This window comes from Eurosta solidaginis, chromosome 1, assembly GCF_040869045.1.
Source record: "Eurosta solidaginis isolate ZX-2024a chromosome 1, ASM4086904v1, whole genome shotgun sequence".
NCBI lineage: Eukaryota > Metazoa > Arthropoda > Insecta > Diptera > Tephritidae > Eurosta > Eurosta solidaginis.
Window position 1 is genome coordinate 41,883,441 of NC_090319.1, and position 22,962 is coordinate 41,906,402.

Genomic DNA, 22,962 nt, shown 5'->3' on the forward strand with positions numbered 1-22,962 from the left:
ATCTATCACTCATCGGTAACCTTTGTCATTGTACACAAGTTTGATAACTTTTCGTTAACAAATTGGTAACTCTTCGATAAAAAATGGATAACACGACCCATTCACGTCGATAACGTACCGATAAGTCATCTTTCTTCGGTTTCGACTTCAGTTTTATCTTCTAATCTTTACTTTTCGCTCCCATCCACTACTTTTTTCCTCTCCATTCCTTGACTTCGCAACCGTGGTAATTACAATGACGTTTACACATTCAAAATGTACCTCCTTGGAATCGTCGCACACCAGGACGTTATGCGCATTGCCTCAGGATGGCGAGGCATATATTAAATTTCTTCAAAATCTCCTGTTGTCCTAACATCGTGGTTTCGCCCATTTGTTGCTGATATTTTGCCACTCTTCTGACTCCTCTGCTACACTGTCGGCAATAATTTAGCCTAGTCTTTTCTGGAACATTTTCACTAAACCACGAATGTTCGGGTTAGACCAGATGCAAAGCAACGCAACAAAGGCGTCTATGAAGTTCAGGTCCCATTTGTGCTTAGAGTTTCTTTACTTCTACCTCATTATTTATTGTCTTAGCGCTCTTACCAAAACTTTATCGATTCCTCCTGTTTCCACAGCCACCGAAGTTTATGCAACCTGATTGTTGTTGTTGTTGTTGTTGTAGCGATAAGGTTGCTCCTCGAAGGCTTTGGGGAGTGTTATCGATGTGATGGTCCTTTGCCGGATACAGATCCGGTACGCTCCGGTACCATAGCACCATTAAGGTGCTAGCCCGACCATCTCGGGAACGATTTATGTGGCCACTTTAAACCTTCAGGCCATTCCCTCCCTCCCCACCCCCAAGTTCCACGAAGACCTTGGGGTCGCCAGAGCCTCGTCTGTTAGTGAAACAGGTTTCGCCGCGGATAGGTGAGGTTGAAAATTGGGTGTGGAGAAGCTATATATTGCGCTGGCAACCTGAAGGGTTGCGCTACACAGCCCCTTGAATCTGGTATATTAGTCGCCTCTTACGACAGGCATACCTACCGCGGGTATATTCTGATCCCTGACCCGCGGGGGGGATCCAACCTGATTCGTCTGCCTTTTTGCTTTCCACGGCACCCTTCTATCCTGCGCTAAAAGGTCGATGGAGATTACTCCAGTGATCACTTGTACGGATTGTATAGATCTATTATACTTCGACAAATAGGGCAGCTCTCCTTTTTCTACTTCTTGAGGGTGTTCGTCCATAGTTTAAAGCCTTAGTCGAGTACCAATCAGCAGCAATTTGCTTTCTGATGTATTGTCATTCAAATTCATAGTATAAACTCCGTGTTTTATGTTGTCAGCCCCACGCGAGTGTGCGTATCATAACTTGATTGAGCTTTCTGTGCGTTTCTTCTGTATTTTGTGCTGTAATGACTGGAAATATGTCATCGGGCATTTCAATATTTAACATTTCATTTTGGCTGATGTTCCATGGAACAAGAGAGAAAATGTATCCCTATACTGTTCTGCATGTAACTTTCGTGGTACGTACGCCATGATATATATATATAAGTAGCGGTCTGTATCAGTTGTAAGAATGCCTTCGATTGCGCCAAGACTGTATTTTCTTCTCCAGAAAACATGCTTCCCTAGATGCTAGTACTTCTTTGGAAGCCTCTAAAACAGTATCCCATCTGTGTCGAGCATACATAATAGTAACTATGCTGGTTGCGAGTTTCAGTCTCCTTCACCCTTACCTATGAACACTAGTGTTTGCTTTTTCTATCTGTTTGGAAATAATACGTTCGTTATAGCTCCAATTCAATATAACTTGTCGGAAGTTTCGATGTTTCGTTACCGCAGCTCCGCAATATCCCTAGTATGTAAGCATAAGCAGGTGTATGGATATAAACATACATATGTAAATAAGTCATAAACTAAACAAAGATTATTTTTGTTCGGGCATATTTATTGTTGTGATTTTTTATTTATTTGTTGTTGCATTTAGAATTGTGATATTATTCCATTTTGGTGTCAGAATTTGGAAAACAAACAAATGCTGTATTCAGCTTCAGCATTTGTTTTCCATTTTTGTTTTTGTAGTTTTATGCTATTTTGTTTTATCCATATACAGCAGCGAACAGGAAAATAGCAGTGGTAATTTTTAGCAAATTTCGTCAGCGAAATTTTTCGTTTTGTTGTTTTGATGTTTTAAGGAAAACCTGCTAAAAATTTCGTAACACAAACAAGGCAAACTTATTTCAAACATGTTTTCGAAAATTCGAGAAAACTTTAGGAAAATTTCGAATGTTTTTTTATTTGTGGCTTTATAGACCAGTCAATTTTAGTAGTCAATTACATTCTTCTTTCCACATTCTATAGTTTTTATAACTTAAATGTTTTCGAAAAGGTTCAAAAACTCGAAAAAATTTTACGAAAATTTCGAACTTTTTATTGAAATTCGCTGAATTGTTTTCAGTATGTCGCTTTGAGCTTTACAAATAAAAAGTTATATGTCTCTCAAAATTCACATTTATTTTTGAATTTTTTATTTTTTTGGTATTCTTTGATTTTTGCCCTTACAAAATGTGCATACTTTTTTTTATATGGAAGAAAGTCTGAAAAACCCTTCCAAACAAATTCTTAAAAATTAATGCGAATGTTGAGAGACCTTTAACTTGTACTTTGTTAGCCTAAAATTGATTGGGATATTGGGCTAAAAAATGTTATAGTCAACAAATTTAGAGAACTCCAAATGAAATGCTAAACAAATTTCTTAAACATTTTGCGAAAATCCGATAACGTTTTTGAGATTCGTTTCATTTAAAATACTATAGGGTTTTCGTAAAATATAAAAACAAAAAAAAAAAAAAAAGAATTCAAATAACGAAATTTCATAAATATTACCACTACTAGTTTTCTGTTCGCTGCTGTACCTGCAATGGTCTGGAATGGTATGCAATGTTTTGGAATTTTGAAAATTTCGGCATATCGTTGACTGCATGCTGCATTTTGTTTTTTTGTTTTTTCATTTCGTTGTTTATTTGCTTGTCTTGTCCATACCATTTATTTGCTTAAACGTTGCCTCATATGTTTTCGTTTGTCAGCAATATTGTTTTGCGCTCACGTAGGTATGACAGGTACATAATACAGTGAGTTTCAGAAAAATGTATACCATATAGTTTGGGCCTTAGATCTCTTCGGAGGTTATCGCGCCTTACATTTATTTTATTTTGATTCGATAATTAAATAAAAGCGTGGACGTGTGTAATTTCTAAAAATGTGAGGGGTAGCATAACCTCATTAAGGTTCAGTTGGTCTTACTTATGACTATCAATAGAAATTTTACACGTCCAACGCTTTTATTTAATTCTCTGATCAACGTCCTAGATTGATGAGGAGTGTAATGACTAGTATCTAGGACCTACCTAATTATTTTCTAGTTTTTAGTATTATTATAACTTCATGTAAGTATTGTTTTCAATAAAACCGTTCAACTTAAAAAATTTGTTAAATAGTAAATAATAAAGACTAAATTGTCCATTATTTCTCATTTTATTTAGTTCATTTAGTGACTCATTATTACAAGGACTCTTTCCTGACAATTTGTTACAATTTAAGTCCTCAATACATAATCCTTCCAAAGACTTTACTCGACTCTACCTCACGTATGTTTGTCCCTCCTCCAACTCCTAAATATTTTGATATCACTTCTACCGGACTGTATGTAATATTTGTTCCAAATATGAGTGAGCCAAATCGGACATCATATTCTATTCATGTATGTATTATGTATTCCAAATATGACCCAAATCGGACCACAAATACGATTTTTTGAATATCTCGATCCTTGCGCCACCTACCGGCGATTTTTTCATAAGTCGCTTTCTATTCATGTATGCATTATTTGTTCCAAATACGGACCAAATCGGCCCACAAATACGAAAATTTTGAATATCTCGATCTTTGCGCCACCTAGTGACGATTTTTTTCACAGACCGTTTTCTATTCATGTATGTATTATGTGTTCCAAATATGAGCCAAACGGGACCACAAATACGATTTTTGTGAGTATCTCGATCCTTGTGCCACCTTGCTGCAATTTTTTTCTTATTATTGCATTGTCATCGGACTTTGAACTATATTCCAAGTTTCAAGCTATTAGCTTACCGGGAAGTTACTTAAATTTCAGTTACAAAATTCGTTCACAACGAGCCTGCAGCCTGTCAAGTCAAGCTAAATAAACCCGTTTAAAAATAGACAGAATAATCAAATAACTATCATTTATTTTGTTAAGCCGTAGTTGTGATCGTAACCGTAACCGTAATCATAAATAAAACAACCTCTGCAGAGATTTTCGGACGAGCTTCTCTTCTGATTTAAATAAATTTGTCTGGACACCAATATACGGCTTATAAGCAATTCTCAAGCCAGCCCATATTGATAAAAAAATATCACCCTTACACAGCGTCGTAACAGAGGATAACAGTTTTAAAAATTCTATACCACCATTCCATGAATATATGGGATTCGGAGTGATGTGAAAAGGTATGAATTCGATTTGCCTCAATCGTGGAAATCAGTTTCCTCGAAAATTGATGCCTTAACCTGTCTGCCTTGGTCGGACTTGAGGCATGGTGGCACCTCAAATCTATAAATCTAATGTGTACTCAAAACATTTGCATTTGGTTTGGTAGGCAGGGATTAGCAGGGCTTCCAACAGCTATAGAGGGCTAGCCACGGCAATCCACAGAGCGCCAACCTCGACGATGAACACAGCAACATAGCGCCAATCAAAGCACGACAACGCAAGTAAGTACGCAAAGCTCCGACAGAGGTACACTGACGCGAGGCTACGAAGCGTCAAGTGCACACGGGTGGACCGTTACCAAGTCGGCCTCTACATTATCCAGTAAAATGGCGAAAGGAGAACTAAATTACAAGAGTAGTTTTAAATAAAGTTGAAGTGCGATATGCAAAAGGGCCCTAAAGTATAAATTTAGTGTACAGAACCCTGGACACGGCGAGTATACCCCAGAAATTATTAAAGAAGCATCGGGGCAGGGAAGAAGCTTCCACATTGTGGGTATCAGATACATTGAGTTACATCCAGCCCTTTAAAATCGAAGCTACTTGTGTATAAAATTGGGGCCCCCTCTACACTCTAAGTCACTGTATATAATAATTAATAATGCCATATACCTACAACCGAAACGCTCTCATGCATTGCACACACGCGCTGCACGTTACGCACATGCCACGATCTTTCAAACTTTGACAGGATATTGATGTTATCATTTAAATTTGATACACACCAATTTGCTTCAATCGAATAAGTAAAAGTTCAACAAGTAAGGAAGGCTAAGCTCGGGTGTAACCGAACATTACATACTCAGCTGAGAGCTTTGGAGACAAAATAAGGGAAAATCACCATGTAGGAAAATGGACCTAGGGTAACCCTGGAATGTGTTTGTATGACATGGGTATCAAATGGAAGGTATTAAAGAGTATTTTAAAAGGGAGTGGGCCCTAGTTCTATAGGCGGACCCCATTTCGGGATATCGTCATAAAGGTGGACCAGGAGTGACTCTAGAATGTGTTTGTACGATATGTGTATCAAATGAAAGGTGTTACTGAGTATTTTAAAAGGGAGTGGGCCTTAGTTTTGTAGGTGGACGCCTTTTCGAGATATCGCCATAAAGGTGGACCAGGGGTGAATCTAGAATGTGTTTGTACGATATGGGTATCAAATTAAAGGTATTAATGAGGGTTTTAAAAGGGAATGGCCCTTAGTTGTATATGTGAAGGCGTTTTCGATATATCGACATCTGTCGGGTACCGCTAATTTATTTCTATATGTAATACCACGAACAGTATTCTTGCCAAGATTCCAAGGGCATTTGATTTCGCCCTGCAGAACTTTTTAATTTTCTTCTACTTACTATGGTAGGCCTCACACCTATTTTAACATTTTTTTTCTAAAGTTATATTTTGCGTCAATAAACCAATCCAATTACCATGTTTCATCTCTTTTTTCATATTTGGTACAGAATTATGGCATTTTTTTCATTTTTCGTAATTTTTGATATCGAAAAAATGGGCGTGGTCATAGTCGGATTTCGGCCATTTTTTACACCAAGATAAAGTGAGTTCAGATAAGTACGTGAACTAAGTTTAGTAAATATATATCGATTTTTGCTCAACTTATCGTATTAGCGGCCGAGCGGAAGGACAGGCGGTCGACTCTGTATAAAAACTGGGCGTGGCTTCTACCGATTTCGCCCATTTTCACAAAAAACAGCTACCGGAATAGAAGCTATGCCCTTACCAAATTTCACAAAAATTGGTAAATTTTTGTTCTACTTATGACCTTAAAAGTATTCTAGACGAATTAAATGAAAAAGGGCGGAGCCACGCCCATTTTGAAATTTTCTTTTATTTTTGTATTTTGTTGCACCATATCATTACTGGAGTTGAATGTTGACTTAACTTGCTTATATACTGTAAAGATATTAATTTTTTTGTTAAAATTTTACTTAAAAAATTTTTTTTTAAAGTGGGCGTGTTCGTAATCCGATTTTGCTAATTTTTATTTAGCACACATATAGTAATAGGAGGAACGTTGCTGCCAAATTTCATCATGATATCTTCAACGACTGCCAAATTACAGCTTGCAAAACTTTGAAATTACTTTCTTTTAAAAGTGGGCGGTGCCACGCCCATTTTCCAAAACTTTACTAATTTTCTATTTTGCTTCATAAGGTCAACGCACCTACCAAGCTTCATAGCTATATCAGTTTTTGGTAATGAATTATCGCACTTTTTCAGTTTTTCGAAATTTTCGAAATCGAAAAAGTGGGCGTGGTTGTTTGTCCGATTTCGTTCATTTTAAATAGCGATCTGAGATGAGCATCCAGGAACATGCATCCCACATTTCATCAAGATACCTTAAAATTTACTCAAGTTATCGTGTTTACGGACGGAAGGACGGACATGGCTAAATGAATTTTTTTTTCACCCAGATCATTTTGATATATATAAGTCTTTATCTATCTCGATTAGTTTATGCCGTTACGGATTACCGTTATGCGAACAAAGTTAATATACTGTGTGAGCTCTGCTCAGCTGAGTATAAAAAATTTGCAATTTCCGCTTCTATGGATCGTTAAACATACAAACATGAGTATATAATATGTATGTATATTTGAAATGTGCAATTTTCCCTCCTGTCATTACTGTTTTTTCTCATTTATTTTTAAATCACAAACTCAACGTATAATCAATTTTACTCGTAAATGTTTTGTACGTGTTGTCATCCAGATCAGAATGCATTTTTACTAAGGTGTGAGCGCATATTTCTCAGTACAAGTTAATCTGTTGACATTTATTGTTGTATTAACAAATAAATAATTATGTTGTATTAAAATGTTCATTTGATGTGTTTTATTGATTTGTTGACAAAGTGACGATGTGAAAATTATTGCGTTTCTGAGAATTATTGCTCTGTGTAGTGGGAGTGTTACATATATATCTTGTTATATACAACAACACGAATGTGGAATTGTCACATAAAAAAATTTAAAATAACAAGATCATTGTTGTACGTATTAGGTCTTTAGTATTTAATAGCCGCTAGTTGTTTGATGTCATTTTTGTTTCAAAATTAGCAGTGACAAAGTAGTGCAAGTTTAAACACCGACGATATCGTGAGTGTATTTAGATTAGCTGCTATAACTAGTTCCAACTGCAACAAAAGCCGCATGCTTAGAAATTTAATTTAACAGAAGGTAAATTCACCAAAGCTTCGTTAAGAAAGTTGGGTATCTTACTGTAAGAGAAAGTGCTCACAAATGGTGACATCAGCTGATTAGCTGATTTTTCCCAACAGTGGTTGCTATGGCAACGGTGCATGAATTTAAAATCAGCTTAAGGCGTAATTTTTGTGTACACCGGTAGCTTTTTGTAAACAAAACGACAAATTTTCGTCGACAAATCGATAACAATCCGATAAAAAAAAAACTGTTAAAACCGTTAAGCACCAATCTAATCACACTCCGTTAACAAATTTATAAATTTTTAGAAATTCTATTACTTTTTGTGAAAATCGATAACGTTCTGGAAAAAATCGAAAACATATATAAACTTTTGACAATATATCGATAGCTTTTCGATTAATGATTAATTGATAAATCCATGGTATTTCGATAACAAATTTATTACTTTTTGACAAAACATCCGTAACTTTTCGATAGCAAATTAATACGCATATAACAAATAGATAAAAATCCGATTAAAAATCGAAAATATCTCGATAACTTTTCTGTTTCTTTTTTTAACATATCTGTAAATGAATTAAATTTCGGCAAACATATCTATAATTTTGTGATAGAAAATCGATTATTTTTCGATAAAAAATGGATAACTCATCAATTACCTTTGCTAACGATAGCAATTCTATAACTTTTTAATAATAAACTGATGAATTTTCTATAGACGCATCTAATTGTGGGTAATTGTCATCGATAACAAGCCGCTGATAAATTTATAACACGCCGTTCGGTTTTGGTTCCCGCTTCAGTTTTTATACTCAGCTGAGCAGAGCTCACAGAGTATATTAATTTTGTTCGCATAACGGTACACCATAACGGCGTAAACTGATCGAGATAGATATAGACTTCTATATATCAAAATAATCTGAGCGAAAAAAGAAATTCATTTAGCAATGTCGGTCCATCCATTTGTCCGTAAACACGATCATTTGAGTAAATTTTGAGGTATCTAAATGAAATTTGGTGTGTAGGTTCCTGGGCGCTCATCTCAGATCGCTATTTAAAATGCACGAAGGTAATTAAAAAGTTTTACAGGCTGTAGTTTGGCAGCTGAGTATGTAATGTTCGGTTACACCCGAGCTTAGCCTTCCTTACTTGTTATTGTTAACTCTATTCTCTTCACTCCTTTTCATGTTTTCTTTGATTTGTTTTCCTTTCCTTTCATTTCCATTCCTTTACTTCCTTGTGCGGCGGCGCAATATAAGCACGGTACTCCACTGCCCTCCCGCCAATTTGTTGGAAAAGTTCTGGAAGCAAGCCACTAGGCATAAGGATTTTTATACCCATTGTAGAGGGGACAGCCCCAATCGTTACATATATATATCCTTTAAAGATTGGCATGCCATTGGAGGTGGCGTCCTACTACAGGTAGCCACTAAAGGTCTTGAGATTTATCATACTTTTGCCCTTACAGCAAGGGCGTCCAGCCACTGCTGCATACTTTGGGGTTGAACATAGAAACCCCTATATATATATATATATGTATATGTATGTGTCAATATATGATTATAAGTACATATAGCTATTATACATGCAGATGTAAACCTCAGTTGCTGAGCTTATGGTTTTCGATGATTTTCGGAAGTGCTTGTTATGTTTAAATTTGCTATCCCACTACCGGATTGACCTGACGTAGATATGTGGAACTGCTATCACTCGAATTGATAATACTCGAAGAGTATTGGATGCATTTGATTTCATGATTAGAATAATACCATCAACAATCTTTTTAATCAATTTAAATTGACCTAGATAACTGCTCCAGAGATTCACGCTAAGGCCATGACAGTTAACACTTCGGTGATCACCTTCAATGAAAAACTTCTAGGTAGAAGAACTCTAAATAATATGAAAGTTTTTGAAGATACCAACTAATGTCTTGGACTTGGAATAGTCATATCGTGTGCACCCGAATCAGTCAAGTTCGCCGTGATGAGAAGAGAACAAAGTATAGGTTGGTGTAGTCTATAATTTATTATTATGCACAGCCCTTCCCTTCTTTAGTCGTCATATCCGGCACTGGTAAGTGCTTGCTATACACAATGCCAGACGCGGCCTTAAATTTTTACTGAGACGCCCGATATCTGTCGGTTTTTGACCACTTTTGATGTAAGGAGAGGAGGTTTTTGATAGCCCAAACACCTAATCAAAAAGGGTCCTAGAATGAAAAAAAAATATTGGAAAGACTTCCCTAATGCCGGAAAATATTTCTATACTCGGCTATTGGTCATAAGAGGGTAGAAGTTAACGAAAAAGCCGATGAGTTAGCTCAATCGGTTTGGGATAAATCAAAAGGAGGCAGGAGTTGCATACAATCCGTCAAGCAGGAAAGGCATAGACAGATGCGCGAGGCTGCAAAATTTCTAAGATTATGTGCATAACCTACGAAGTAGAACTCACAAAGTTGCTCATATTTCTAAAGAGACAAGACTTTAGACACACGATGAGAATAGTAACTGGACACTGCCTTCTGGCGTCACATACTTTCGAGTTAGACCTCGTAAGTAACACCAGATTTAGGAAGTGCGAGCTGCAGGAAGAAACGGTTGAGCACGTCCAGTTTGTGTTCTAAGCATGCGAGATCAAGTCTCCAGGTACTTGGGGGTGCAAGATTGCCAGATCTCGAAGCAGAAATTAAGCTAGATTCTAGAAAATGTCTAGTATTTACCAAGAGGACGGAGTTATTCTTTAATATAAGTGCTGTTACCTAATTTACCGTTTGGTCGTCAAACAAATTTCCGGTAACACAATGGACACACTCAGTTTGTGTGAGTTCTTTATTGACCGCCCAGCTCAAATTAATATAATCTATAATGAAGTGTTCAGTAAAAGAAAAAATATCACCCTAAAATAAAATAACCCAAATGGCTTGGCCAATGATAGCAGATGTAAGAAGTGTGGATTGGGAAATGAAACGCTTGCCAAGACTCCAGCTATTAAGAGTGATACAGCTGTCAGCTTTAAAAGCAACAAGCAATATTGTGCCCAGAAAGCATCTGGCATTTGCCAAGATAACGGAGATTAGGGGTTTTCAGTTTGGTCGTTGAGCAAACTTCTGGTTACACTGTGGACTCATTCAGTCTATGCGAGGTCCTCAAGGACCCACCAATTTGACCTAACCTAACCATTTAAAACCCTCATTTGTGTATTCAAGAAATGCCATTTTATTTACATTAATATGTCTTCATTTCCTTCTTATGCAGGTACAATAAATAGAGCACAAATTACTGAATCGCCCACAGGAAAACTGTGAAATTGCAAAAGTCACAAAGCTAAGGAGTCTGAGTCAAAAGTTCACTGTTCATTTCTGTAGTTATTTATGACAATCAAAGAAAAATGAGCTGATGACAAAATGGCATGCAGCCTGAAATTTGAAATGGGCCATGAAATACAAGTCACCATAGCTGTACCAACAACAACAACTCAACTGCTACGCCAACCAACGACAGCCTACATTACAAGCATAACCAAACAGCAGCAACAACAACCAACATCAATGCACATTCACCACCGGAAAGGCATCAATTCTTTGAAGCAATTCACGCACAGCTCAGGTGATACACATAAAGTTACCGCACACAGCATAGAGCAGCGACGACGACGCGGTAAACAAAAATTAAGAACATTGCTCTATGAGCTACTGGCAATAACGACAACCGCTGCAACTGTCAATGCCACACCCATTGCAATTGCAACAACAGCAACAGCAGCAAATACTTATGCAACAAACGGATTAAAACTCATACCACTGAGAGATGCCATAGGTACGATAGTTGAGCCGCCAATTGTCACCACAAATGTAACTACGATACTCACACATATGAGCATAACAGGGTTGCCAACGATAGCTAGTAATTTGAATGCCGTTATAGCGAGTGTTGTAACCGCGAAAGCATTTATTCAAATGAATGTCACGCCGCATAGAGTAGAGTCTCTTGATGCTGGTGTTGGTGGTGGTGACGCTGTTGCTGCTGCATCTGTGCTGGTTAATAATATTGCAACAACAACACCGACACCCAGTGATCTACATTCCATCAATGCTTCCTCTTCCTCCTCGTACTCCTCCTTCTCCTCCTGTTGTGCTGTATCATCCATATATGCTTACTTAAGTGCATTACCTTGGCCAAATGCACTGGCTGTTGCCATTTTTGTGCTGCTCTTCCTGGTTACGGTGGCCGGAAATTTACTCGTCATAGTGTCTGTGTTATCAACGCGTCGTCTACGTACGGTTACCAATTGCTTTGTACTGAATTTGGCCATCACCGATTTGTTGGTGGGTTTATTCGTCATGCCGCCAGCTGTTATACTTTATGTTGTTGGTGAGTTGAAATCACATTCGTTGTTGTTAATTACACAGTGTTACAGTTTCTAGTTTGGGTTTTCAGAGTTCTGACCCCTACCAATATAGGGATTGGAGTTAATTTGTGGTAGGCTGCTTTAACTAGATTTATTTTTTTAAACTATCAGAAGAATTTTATCATTATCTTTGAGGACTACAGTAAATATTGAAGAGATAAAGTAGTAAATGTAAATTCACCTCAACCAACTCCTTTACGACGCTTTGAAGTATGTTCAGACTTACTTGGTCTTTCTTGGTCCACAGGCGGCCTGAAAATGAAAAAGGAAATTGGAGCTGGATTGTGCCCTATTCATATGAAGATTAATTAGTCTTACTAACTTCCTGACTTACGCAGGGTCTTTCAGACGGAGGTCTGTGCTATGGAGAGAGCCACACTGCTGCAGGACTGTACGGTTTCAGACTTGAATGTAACGATTTTTGTCGACAGCCATTCTCCCAAAAGGCAACTATAGTTTTTCGTTTGATGGTACAGCGATATTAAAAAAAAATGAATTTGAAAAAAAATGAGATGACCAGGAAAGGTTAGGAAACAGACATAAGTGAGGCAAAAAGATTCGTTCGGCCGATTCTAGGTTCGATTAATCTGACGAGGCAAGTGAAATGTACAGTTTTTAAGTCAACAGCGTTGACGTTCAGAATAGTGTGTAAATAACAGATTTCGCCCTCACTTATGTTGCATCCAAGTTGGTTGGGTCTAAAGCAAAGTGAAATCCTGAGTAGCTGTAACACAGATCTGTTCACTCTATAAGCGGTAATTCTATGCCATCGTGGGGTTTCAATGAAGTCTGATCATTTTTAGTCCATTCTGTAAGAGATACGTCTAGAGTCAGGTGAATTCAATAAACATCACCCAATGGAAGCACATGCAGTGCGTTTCTACAAACGCAAAAGCATCTCTCCCCCTCGATTTCTCGGTATCTGTGGAGTGCTAATGTAAGGTTCATTTGGAGCAAGTTCTTTCACTAACCTAATGAAGGGCACTGCTACTTTTTTGAATAAGGTTTAAAGCCCAGTATGACCATCACTGTTATCGAAATAGTTGCATGGCTTTATTGTGGACAAAAACGCCTCTTCATCACAGAACTGACTATCATGGCACTCCTTTAGGTTATACCGTGATCTTCAGTCATTTGCTGAAATAAGTTGTTTTCATAACATCAGCTGATATTCCACTAACGTGTAGACTCACTGGAGTATAACTTTTCTGTTATGTTTTTGATATTCTTAAAATAAGGCAATAATCCTGAATATGTTGCACAGTGTAATTGACATTTGTTTCTCTATATAACAGCAGTTGCTCAAAATATCTGCCGAGTTAATTGTGTGGATGTATGTGGGTACGTTGAAATGTAATTGTTCGTTTGTTACTCTGCAATAGTATTACTCCTTTGGTCAATGGATATTGTGTTTGTGGTTTTGAGTTGATTAACTAATAGGCTAGATAGAAGAGATGTAAATGCGGATTAATGATCGATAATCTCAGTTTGGAGTTATAGTTACCTCACAAGATTCAAAAATAATATTGTGACGAATATTAGCAACACTAAGGGATACTATCATCTCTAAGCCAACATTAATCAGTTATTTGTATACACATCAATAAAGCAATCATTATGTCTATACATATGTCCATACAAGCAGCGGACGGCAACGCCTAAAACACATGCATATATCTGAGATACTGCCAAAAGTAGGCAATAATTTGTGCAAGTATCACTCACATATACACGCGCATATGAGAAGCTATAAACGTAGTTATAGCTGGTAACTAACTAGTAAATTCTAGAAATAGAACTGCCTAGAAATATGCCAACGAGGAAACCAAACAGTATAAAAACAGCAACAGTTGAGGCACGACGAATCAGTTTGATTGAACTCATGTTTTCGTGACTACAAAACATTCAAGCATTGTTGTAGTATTGCAGTATTGTTTCTGTTCTGTTTTCTTGGCCTTCGCAATCATCTCTATCTATTCATCTATGTGTGGGGATGCATGCTTGTTAGTTATTTGATGCTGTCCTATATTAACTACAAGATATTGTCCATTTAGTAAGTAAACAAACAACACTATAAACAATGTTACTTGAGTGTTTTACTATCACTTATTTCTAGTATGAGAGTCATTTCCATTTGTCTTCTTCTTTGTTTTACGGTGTAATGAAAATGAAGCTGCAATCACAAATTAGACCTAAATTCACTTACATGACCATTTCGTACAAGACAGTTTTATGTAGATGCATTAGTGATATGGAATTTTGAAGTTTTAAAGATCAGGTTCTGTCTTGTTTGTTTACAATACTTAATTTAAGTGGGCCTAGCTCTGTTTGTTGAAATTGTTAAGATATATTTTTTATATAGCTTTGAACGAATACTGATTTTTTTTTAAATATTGAGGCGAACATTACTAATTTCGATAAAACACTTTGCCTTTAGTATATAAAAGCTGCACAACAACAGCAGCAAGGCAATATACCTGAATATGATAGATGAAATAGAAAACAGCTACACATACATCAACACAGCAGTTAAGAGCGCAGACGACATTACCACACATGTACGCAGCAATGTAGAGCGCATATAACCTTCCATAAACTACACATATATTTGTACGTAGCGAATATGAGATGCAGATAGATGAGAGGAATAAATGAGCAACAAAGGATATTCGCGCAAAGTCTTGGCCTGTGAGAAATAGGTGAACGAGGCAACTGGGAGTAAAACAAGTAAGGAATCTTGGTTCGGATGAAACCGAACATTACACACCGAGCTGTACAATTGAAATGTTGTTGTTGTTTGTTTTGTGTGCTTAATAGTGTTACAAGGCTGCGCAATAGTACATACACATATGGTTGTATTCTGAACTAATTTTTCTTCGAGTTATGGCTCCCGAAACATAGCAAATTGCTTAGTCATAAAAGGGGCGGTGCCACGCGCATATTTTAAAATTTGAAAGTTTTCCTATTTATTGTTATAAGCCCACTTGATAAATGAAATACCATTTATATAGAGTTCTTTTTTGCAAAGATATAGCTTATTTTATTCGTCCGATTTCGTTAATTTTTCTTCAAAGCATTCCTTATAGTAAAGGCAACCTCTCTGCCGAATTTGCTTACGATAGGTTTAACGATTTTTGATTTATGATTAATAATATTTGTAAAATTGATTTTATCAGAAGTGGGTGGTGCCACGCCCATTTAAAAAAAAATTTTCTAATTTTTATCAAGAGTGTCAATATCAGTCCACAAGTCAAATTTCAATATTCTAGGTGTATTATTTACTAAATAATCGGGTTTTTTTGTGTTTTCCAAAATGTTATGTATATAAGAAGTGGGCGTGGTTATCATCCGATTTCGCTCATTTCTAATACCAATCTATTCCGGGTCCAGATAAGTTATCGTGTTAACGGGCAGACGGAAGGACATACAGATGGACGGACATGGTTGAATCAAATTTTTTTTCGATACTGATGATTTTGATATATGGAAGTCTATACCTCTCTCGATTCCTTTATACTGTACAACCAACCGTTATCCAATCAAAGTTATAATACCCTGTGTACAAGTACCGCTGGGTATAAAAACAGCGCAACTTAAGGAATCAGGCTGTAAGTGAAGTACGCGGATAATTTGAATTGGGAAGTTCTACAACCATAGTAGTGCTGTGAACACATACAATTTTGTATAGAGTTTATTTATCGACAGTTCAACAATACGGGCGATAAAAGGAGTCCCAAAATTATTAAGGATTTCCTAAGATTTAAAAAAAGTTTTGATCGATGTAGATGCTATCCATGTTAAAAGCGTTACTCACAGTACTAGTTCCGATACCAAAACACTGCCAAACTCAGCAGTTTAGTAATTAAGATATTTTTCCGTTTAGCGTTGTAAGAGTCTAAGGAGTTGGTTCTATAATCTACCCGATTATTATGGAACGTGCTATACTGTGCGTCACTAATATTTACCTCTTTTACGTAACTAAACTCGTTTTAACCTTTATGCATATTTCCAAATATGTGTTGTTTTATCAGTTACTCTAAGCACAGTCTAAATTGCATTATTTGAGATGATTTTGTTGTGCGATGACTTCTTGGCAGAAAAACCATGTACATTTTTTTCATTTGTTTATAAATTACAGGTAGCTGGCATTTTGGTTGGATTCTATGTGATATTTGGATCTCACTGGACGTTCTACTATGCACCGGCTCGATACTAAGCTTATGTGCTATAAGCCTTGACAGGTAAGCAACCGTTGCTAATGCAACGTAGGTCCATAAAATATATGAGTCTCAGGTGCATCTGAAAAGGTATTTGATCCTCTTATCCATTAGCAGCGCCATCACATAATGTGTAACTTTATCAGAAACAAATAATTTCGGGCTGTTCGGAAGAGTTGCTCGACTTCTTATCAAACCATCGGTTTATTATCAAAATCAAATTGTTTTTGCCCAGTCACCGTCTTCTTAGAGTGGTTTACATTCAAAAGGCAGTCAGAAGGGGACATGAGTATCATCGTCTTAAAAGCACTCGAGAATTTTTTGAACATATACATAAGGAACCTTATGATGAGCTCCCAATTTTACGGCTAAACATGCGTATTTGAGAGGAAGATCAACTGGATCGAACAGTAAAGATATCTCTTCAATGTAAACAATTAGTTCTGATCACGTTTTTTATTTTGAAAGACGTCTCCAGGAACATGCAAGCTGACGCGATAGAACTCGCCCACGATAGTCCAAGTGTGGGGTAGCCAATAAGGAATTGGATGCAACAATTATCTTATCAAGTATCTGGGACTAACAATCGACTGCAAACTGTACTGAAAACGTGTATCGAGGAGCGGCTACGGCCAAGCCTGTATTCATTTCTATGCCTGTTCGGCAAGAAAAGTGGTGTCAATCCGAGGATGATGTTTTGACTGTGTGAGGAAGTGATACAATTCGTGTTAACAAATGGCTCTGTAGTATAGTGGGAAGCTCTTTGGAAGAACAACGAACTTATCTTTTACCGAAAATTCAATTTTTGAACTGCTTTCTAGAATTTTCTATGATCTGCGCAGCAGCAGAAACCACTCTGGGGCTCGTGGAGGATGGGCATAAAGGGCATAGTAGAATTGTTAACATACTTCCGGCCCACGCAATCAGCGCCGAAATAGACTATTATCCTCGCAGGGAAGACAGATCTGATGCAGGATTTCTAAGTAGGAACAACGGTTCAAAATACATCCAGTCGTAGGGGTAGGAATCCTTTCGGAGTCTCTATGTCATTAAAACTTCCATCATATGGCGTTGTGTTTCAGGCAGATCATTTCCGGAACATTAATGATAATGTGACACCCTTCTCTAACAGCCAGGCGGAAATAAAAGCGCGAAATGCGCCACATGCTGGGTTTAAGCCAGTAGGTGAACGCACGAAACGTTTTCTGTGTTACCTAACACTCTAGAAATATCCATTTTCTGAGCTCATGGTAATATGGGAATGTTATGACTTATGAGGCGCAATCAAAAGGGAAATTCGAAATTTTACAACAACAAAGCTTATCAAAATCAAAATAGCACTACGAGCTTTGCAATTCAAAGATTTACATCATCAGGTATTTCGCATAATAACCATTGCAGAAGTTGTAAAAACTTAACAGCCAAAGAGACTGTTGAGCACTTTCTCTAGCTAGAACACGATTAAGAACCTTTCGAAAGCCCTTGCTGGGTATATTATCGGAAATAAAATCTGCAAATACTCTTGATTGTATAACCTACTCGGGCTGTTGTAGTACATATCTGATGTAGCGAGTAATTTTACCTACCTACCTGCTAGATAACATACTGACAACTTTTTGATAAACAATCGTTACATTTTCGATAACAAACCGATAACTCATCGATTAAAAATCCAAAACTCATTGATAATCTTTATCATTGATAAAAAGTTATTAACCTTTCGATAACAAACCGATAACTCGTCGATTAAAGATCAAAAACTTATTGATAATATTTACTATCGATAAAAAGTTAATAACCCTTCGATAACTTGTATAACAAAAAGCTAGCATATTATTCGGTTTCGATACGGCTATCGGTGTTGGCTTCGGTTTTTAATTTCTATCTTTTCTTTCCTCTATTTTTATTTTCTTTGTTTCTTTCTCTCCACTCTGCTTTTTTTCTTTCCTTTCCCTTGTTGCTTTCCTTTCCTTTCCTTTTCTTTCTTTCCTTTCCTTTCCTTTCATTTCCTACCCTTTTCTTTCCTTTCCTTTCCTTTCCTTTTCTTTTCTTTCCTTTCCTGCCTTTTTCTTTCCTTGGCCTACTTGCTTGACTTGGACCCGTGATAATAACAATAAGCACTGCTATATCATTCATTATCGACATTGCTATGGTACTGCTTTTTCTCCTCTCCTTCCGCTTCCACTTCTTAACGTTTGCTTGTTTCTCCTGCCGTTTCATTATCTCCTTTATGTTTTATCGGTTGGTTTTTTCTGCCTCCATTAATTTCTACTAACTGATTTACTGTATGATGTCGTTAATAAAAGCTTTACCACATAAATTTCTTACACCGTGAGCAAAGATGTTTACCCATCGCTCAAATTTCAATCAGTTTCTTATAAGACCCTTCTGTAATTTCAGACATTCCCTCCAGCGGATTAGGTGGCTTAGAATATACCCGCGGTAGGTATGCCTGTCGTAAGAGGCGACTAAAATACCAAATTGATTCAAGGGGTTGTGTAGCGCAACCCTCCCAAGTGGTTTCCAGCGCAATACCCAATTGTCAACCACAGCTACCCGTAGCCAATCCTGTGTCATTAACAACCGAGGCTCTGGTGACCCTGGATTTCGTCCTGATGGATCTAGGGGGAGGAAGGGCGGTATGGCCTAGAAGGTTGCATGTGGTAATACCAAATCTTTCCCGAGATGATCGGGCTAGTACCTTTATGGTGCTTTTTCCCGACGTACCGGATCTGCATCCGGCAAAGGACCATCAATAACACTCCCTATGGCCTTCGGGTAGTGGCCTTATCGCTACAAAAAAACAACAACAACATGTTTACACAAAAAATTCTGGTTCAGATATACTCACGTTCGTTACATCCCTAATACAGTCACGCATACCCGCATGTATTGCTACGTGAGAAAAGCTCTTTAATTTGTCAGGTTTTTGTTCTTAAAACCCTCTTGGTGGCCCATTTTGTGTTTATTTTCGAAGGGTAAACTAATTGATTTAATATTTGTAACTATTTCATTCAATGTTTTTGTTTTATTTTCTTTTGTTATAATTTTAATCTTATAGAGTACCATTCACAGTTTCAACATTTAATTGATGGTCAATTGTTTTACGAGCTGCATACTCTTGTTCTTGTATATTGTTTGCTGCATTTTTGTAGTCATTCAATAATTTATAACTGATGTTGTTTTTTGTTTTTGTTTTTTGTTGTTGTTTTGTTTTTACAGATACCTCGCTGTAACTCAACCGTTAACTTACTCCAAAAAGCGCCGCTCGAAACGTTTGGCATTGTTCATGATTTTGATTGTGTGGGTGACGGCGCTTTTGATTACATGTCCACCATATTTTGGCTGGTAAGTTTCGAGAAATAAAGCAATTTAAAAAATTTAAAAAAGTTATAGCTACTTGGCAAAACCCCCAAGTGTAATTTGATCTATTCTTAAATTGCTCTTCAGCAAGCAGACATTTTAAAAACAGCTTAGCTTTTTTTCGTGCTCATATTTATTGCAAACTTTTCTTATTTTTCTCTTAGGTAATATAAAAATGGGTTTTTGAATTGAAGGGCACTTTACCATAATTTTGTCACTTTTCTGTGTGCATCCTTTGCACATCCACACACACAATCACATCATCATACACATGGCATGTGTGGCAAACAAATTCCAATAAAATGTTGAACACATTGTAACGATATTAATATAAAATGCACACGTACTTTTAGTTGTAGAAAAATGGGAAGACAAGTAGATTCTTTATGGTGTGCTGTGTTGGCAAAAGCACAGAAACCCCATGCAAGCAGTGGCACAGATGCCGCAATCAAATATATATTAATATGAGGATGCTACAGTATATGAGTCCCAATAAACCACACAATTTTGAAAGTGAAATAAATTTTAATCTAACAAAAGTACTCATACATATGCACGGTGCAATTTTTCTTCGTCTTCGTGATATTTATCATGTCAGAGAACGAAAATCGACACTGATGATGGCACAACGCCGAAACCGGTTTATCTCGAAATCAAATTTGACAAGGGATGACGCAAAATCGTTCCAATATACATCATGTTACTCTACTTTTCGCTCTGCTTCTTATTTTGTTAATCTGTGTTTTTTTAATTTCCTTCTTTCGCATCAAACATAGTTTTAGCTTTTATATTCCGTTTTTTCTTTTATAGTTTTTGAATTTTTCATTTATTATTTTATTTTTGTGTTCTTTTCTTCTTTTAATTTTCTTTTTTAATGCCATTAACTATCGCTTTGGTTTTAGTGTCTTGTGCCTTTTTTTATTTTTCTATTCTTTTTTTTTCCTACTTATCTCTTGCCTTTCACTTTCATTTTTTTCTTTCATTTTTTCAATTCCTTTTCTCTTTTACATCCACGTCTTTATTTCCGTTTACCTTTGTATTTTTGTTCCCTTTCTTTTGTACTTTTTCGCTTTACTTTCCGTTATTTTTTTTTCAATTTTCTCTTGAGTTTGATTAATAATTTGGTTTTAATTAGTTCCTTTGTCTTTTACTCGTTATTTTTTTTATTCATATTATTATTTTTTTTTAAATATTTTTGTTATTCCCTTTCTTCTTTGGCATCTTCGCCAGTTTTTTAAAGTCTTGCTGTTTTTTCTTTTTTATATTTTTTTTGTATTGCAATTTCTAATTATTTTCTATTTCGTTTCAGTTTTCATTTATTTTTCCTCCCTGCATTTTTTTCTTTCTTTTGAAATTTCTCAATAATTTTTGTATTTATATTTATTAAATTTTTACAAATGTTTGGCTTTATATTAAAATTTTAGGCTTTTGTTCCCCTTTTTCTTTTTTCTTGTTCCTTCCCCTATTTCTTTTAAATTGTTTTCTTTTCCTTTTTATATTTTATATTCTTCATTTTATTTTAATTTTATATGTTTTTTTCCTTTCTATTTTTATAATTTCATTTTCTTTTCGCATATATTATCTTTTTTCCTCTCCTATTTGTTTCTCTTTCTCTTCTCTTTGGCATCTTTCTTATCCTTTTTTTAATTCTTTATTTTAAAATTTTTTTTGTATATTTCTTTTATTCTCTTTCGTTTTTGTTTTTGCTCTTGGATTTATTTTTTTTTAATAACTTTTTTTTATTTCATGTTTCTTTTTTTCTTGTTTATTTAAATCTTGCTTTTTATTATGTTTCTTTTTTTCTTGTTTATTTTTATTTTTCATCCAATCCTTTTCTAATTTTTTTATATTTTTTTTCGTCTAATTTTTTTAATTTTTTCCAAAATTTTCCATAATTTTTCAATATTTCTTTTTATTACCTTTTGATTTTACTTATTTTATTGTCTTTCTTAGTTTTATTTTTTCTTTTTTTTTCCTTTAAATTTTTCTATTTGTTTTTTTTTCTTTTCTTTTTCTTTTGTTTATGTTTTCCTTTTGGTCTTATTTTTTATGTTTTTCTCTGTGTTCTTTTTATCTACTCCATTTTTTTTTATTTTTGCACTTTTCTGTGTTTTAATTCTTTTTCTTCTTTTGATCTTACTTTTAGTTTTCTTGTTAATTTTTGTTCCTAAAAAAGAACAAATAAATGTTTTGCTTATTTCTTTTTTTGTTTCTTCTTTCTTTTTTTATATTTTATTTTATATTATTTAATCCTATTTATTTTCATTTATTTTTTGCTTATTTCTTTTTTTTTGTTTTTTGTTTCTTGTCTTATATTTTATTTTATATTATTTAATTCTTTTTCTATTTCATATTTTTATTATTTGTATCTTTGGGTTTGTTATTTCTTTTCTTTTCTCTTCTTTTCATTTTTTTTTATTTTTTTATTTATTTTTTTATTTTACCCTGTATTTTGTATACTTTGTATTTAAATTTTTTTATTCTATTCTCTTAACTGCAGTTTTTGTTCTTATATTTTTCTCTTTTCGATCTCTATAAATTTTATTTGATTAGTGTTTTCTTTACTTTTTTATTTCTCTTTCTACTTAGCTGTGTGGGGAATACTTAGATTTGTGGGTTCGAAGTTTAGTGTGCCCAAGTGTTCACTGGATATTGAACCGACTATTTTAGCTAAAATCAGCATAGTTAAAGGTTAAAGACTCCTGAATATCAAACGAATTGTTACAAGAGCACCGTTTACGTGCGGATTATTGATAAATCACGTTATCGAATCCCCAACTGATGTATAAGCGCCTCCTTTTTAGCATGCATTCGTGTACACCCTCTATTACAGGTTGATATGTACATAGCTTTCGCTTGCGTTGTCGTTGTTGTTATAGCAGCGTTCGTTTACTTGTGGCAGGAATTACGTGTGTTCATAATATCTTAAAAACTCTGGATTTATTGCCACACTTATTTGCATTTTTTACCTTTCCATATTTCACTCAACCAACTAAATGCACGTGGTATTAATTCTTTTTGGTTTACTGTGCAATCGTGCAAAGCTTCTGTGCAATTTGATCCAAATGTTCTATGGCGTGTGTCGCTCTGCCAGTCGCTATGCCAAAGCTTCACCAAAACGCTTGTCTGCAAAATTTTGAAATTTCTACATTGTATATTGCTTTACAATGTACTCGCTGACAGAACAAGAGTGAACGGGCTTGTTAAATGTTTCTTGGATACTGTTA

At 35.7% G+C, this 22,962-nt stretch overlaps 1 protein-coding gene across 15 annotated transcripts in view; it reads left to right on the forward strand.

Annotated features, from left to right (window-relative positions):
- Window positions 1-22,962, forward strand: part of TyrRII (Tyramine receptor II) — a 48,710-nt gene that overhangs the window by 17,013 nt on the left and 8,735 nt on the right. For 2 of the 15 annotated variants that reach the window (XM_067788019.1, XM_067788046.1), the window contains 3 exons: window positions 11,003-12,118; window positions 16,294-16,396; window positions 19,595-19,720. In XM_067788019.1, coding sequence (XP_067644120.1) covers window positions 11,152-12,118; window positions 16,294-16,396; window positions 19,595-19,720 — 1,196 coding nt within the window. In that variant the 5' untranslated portion in view covers window positions 11,003-11,151. The other 13 variants (XM_067787984.1, XM_067787980.1, XM_067788003.1 and 10 more) reach the window with 13 other exon arrangements.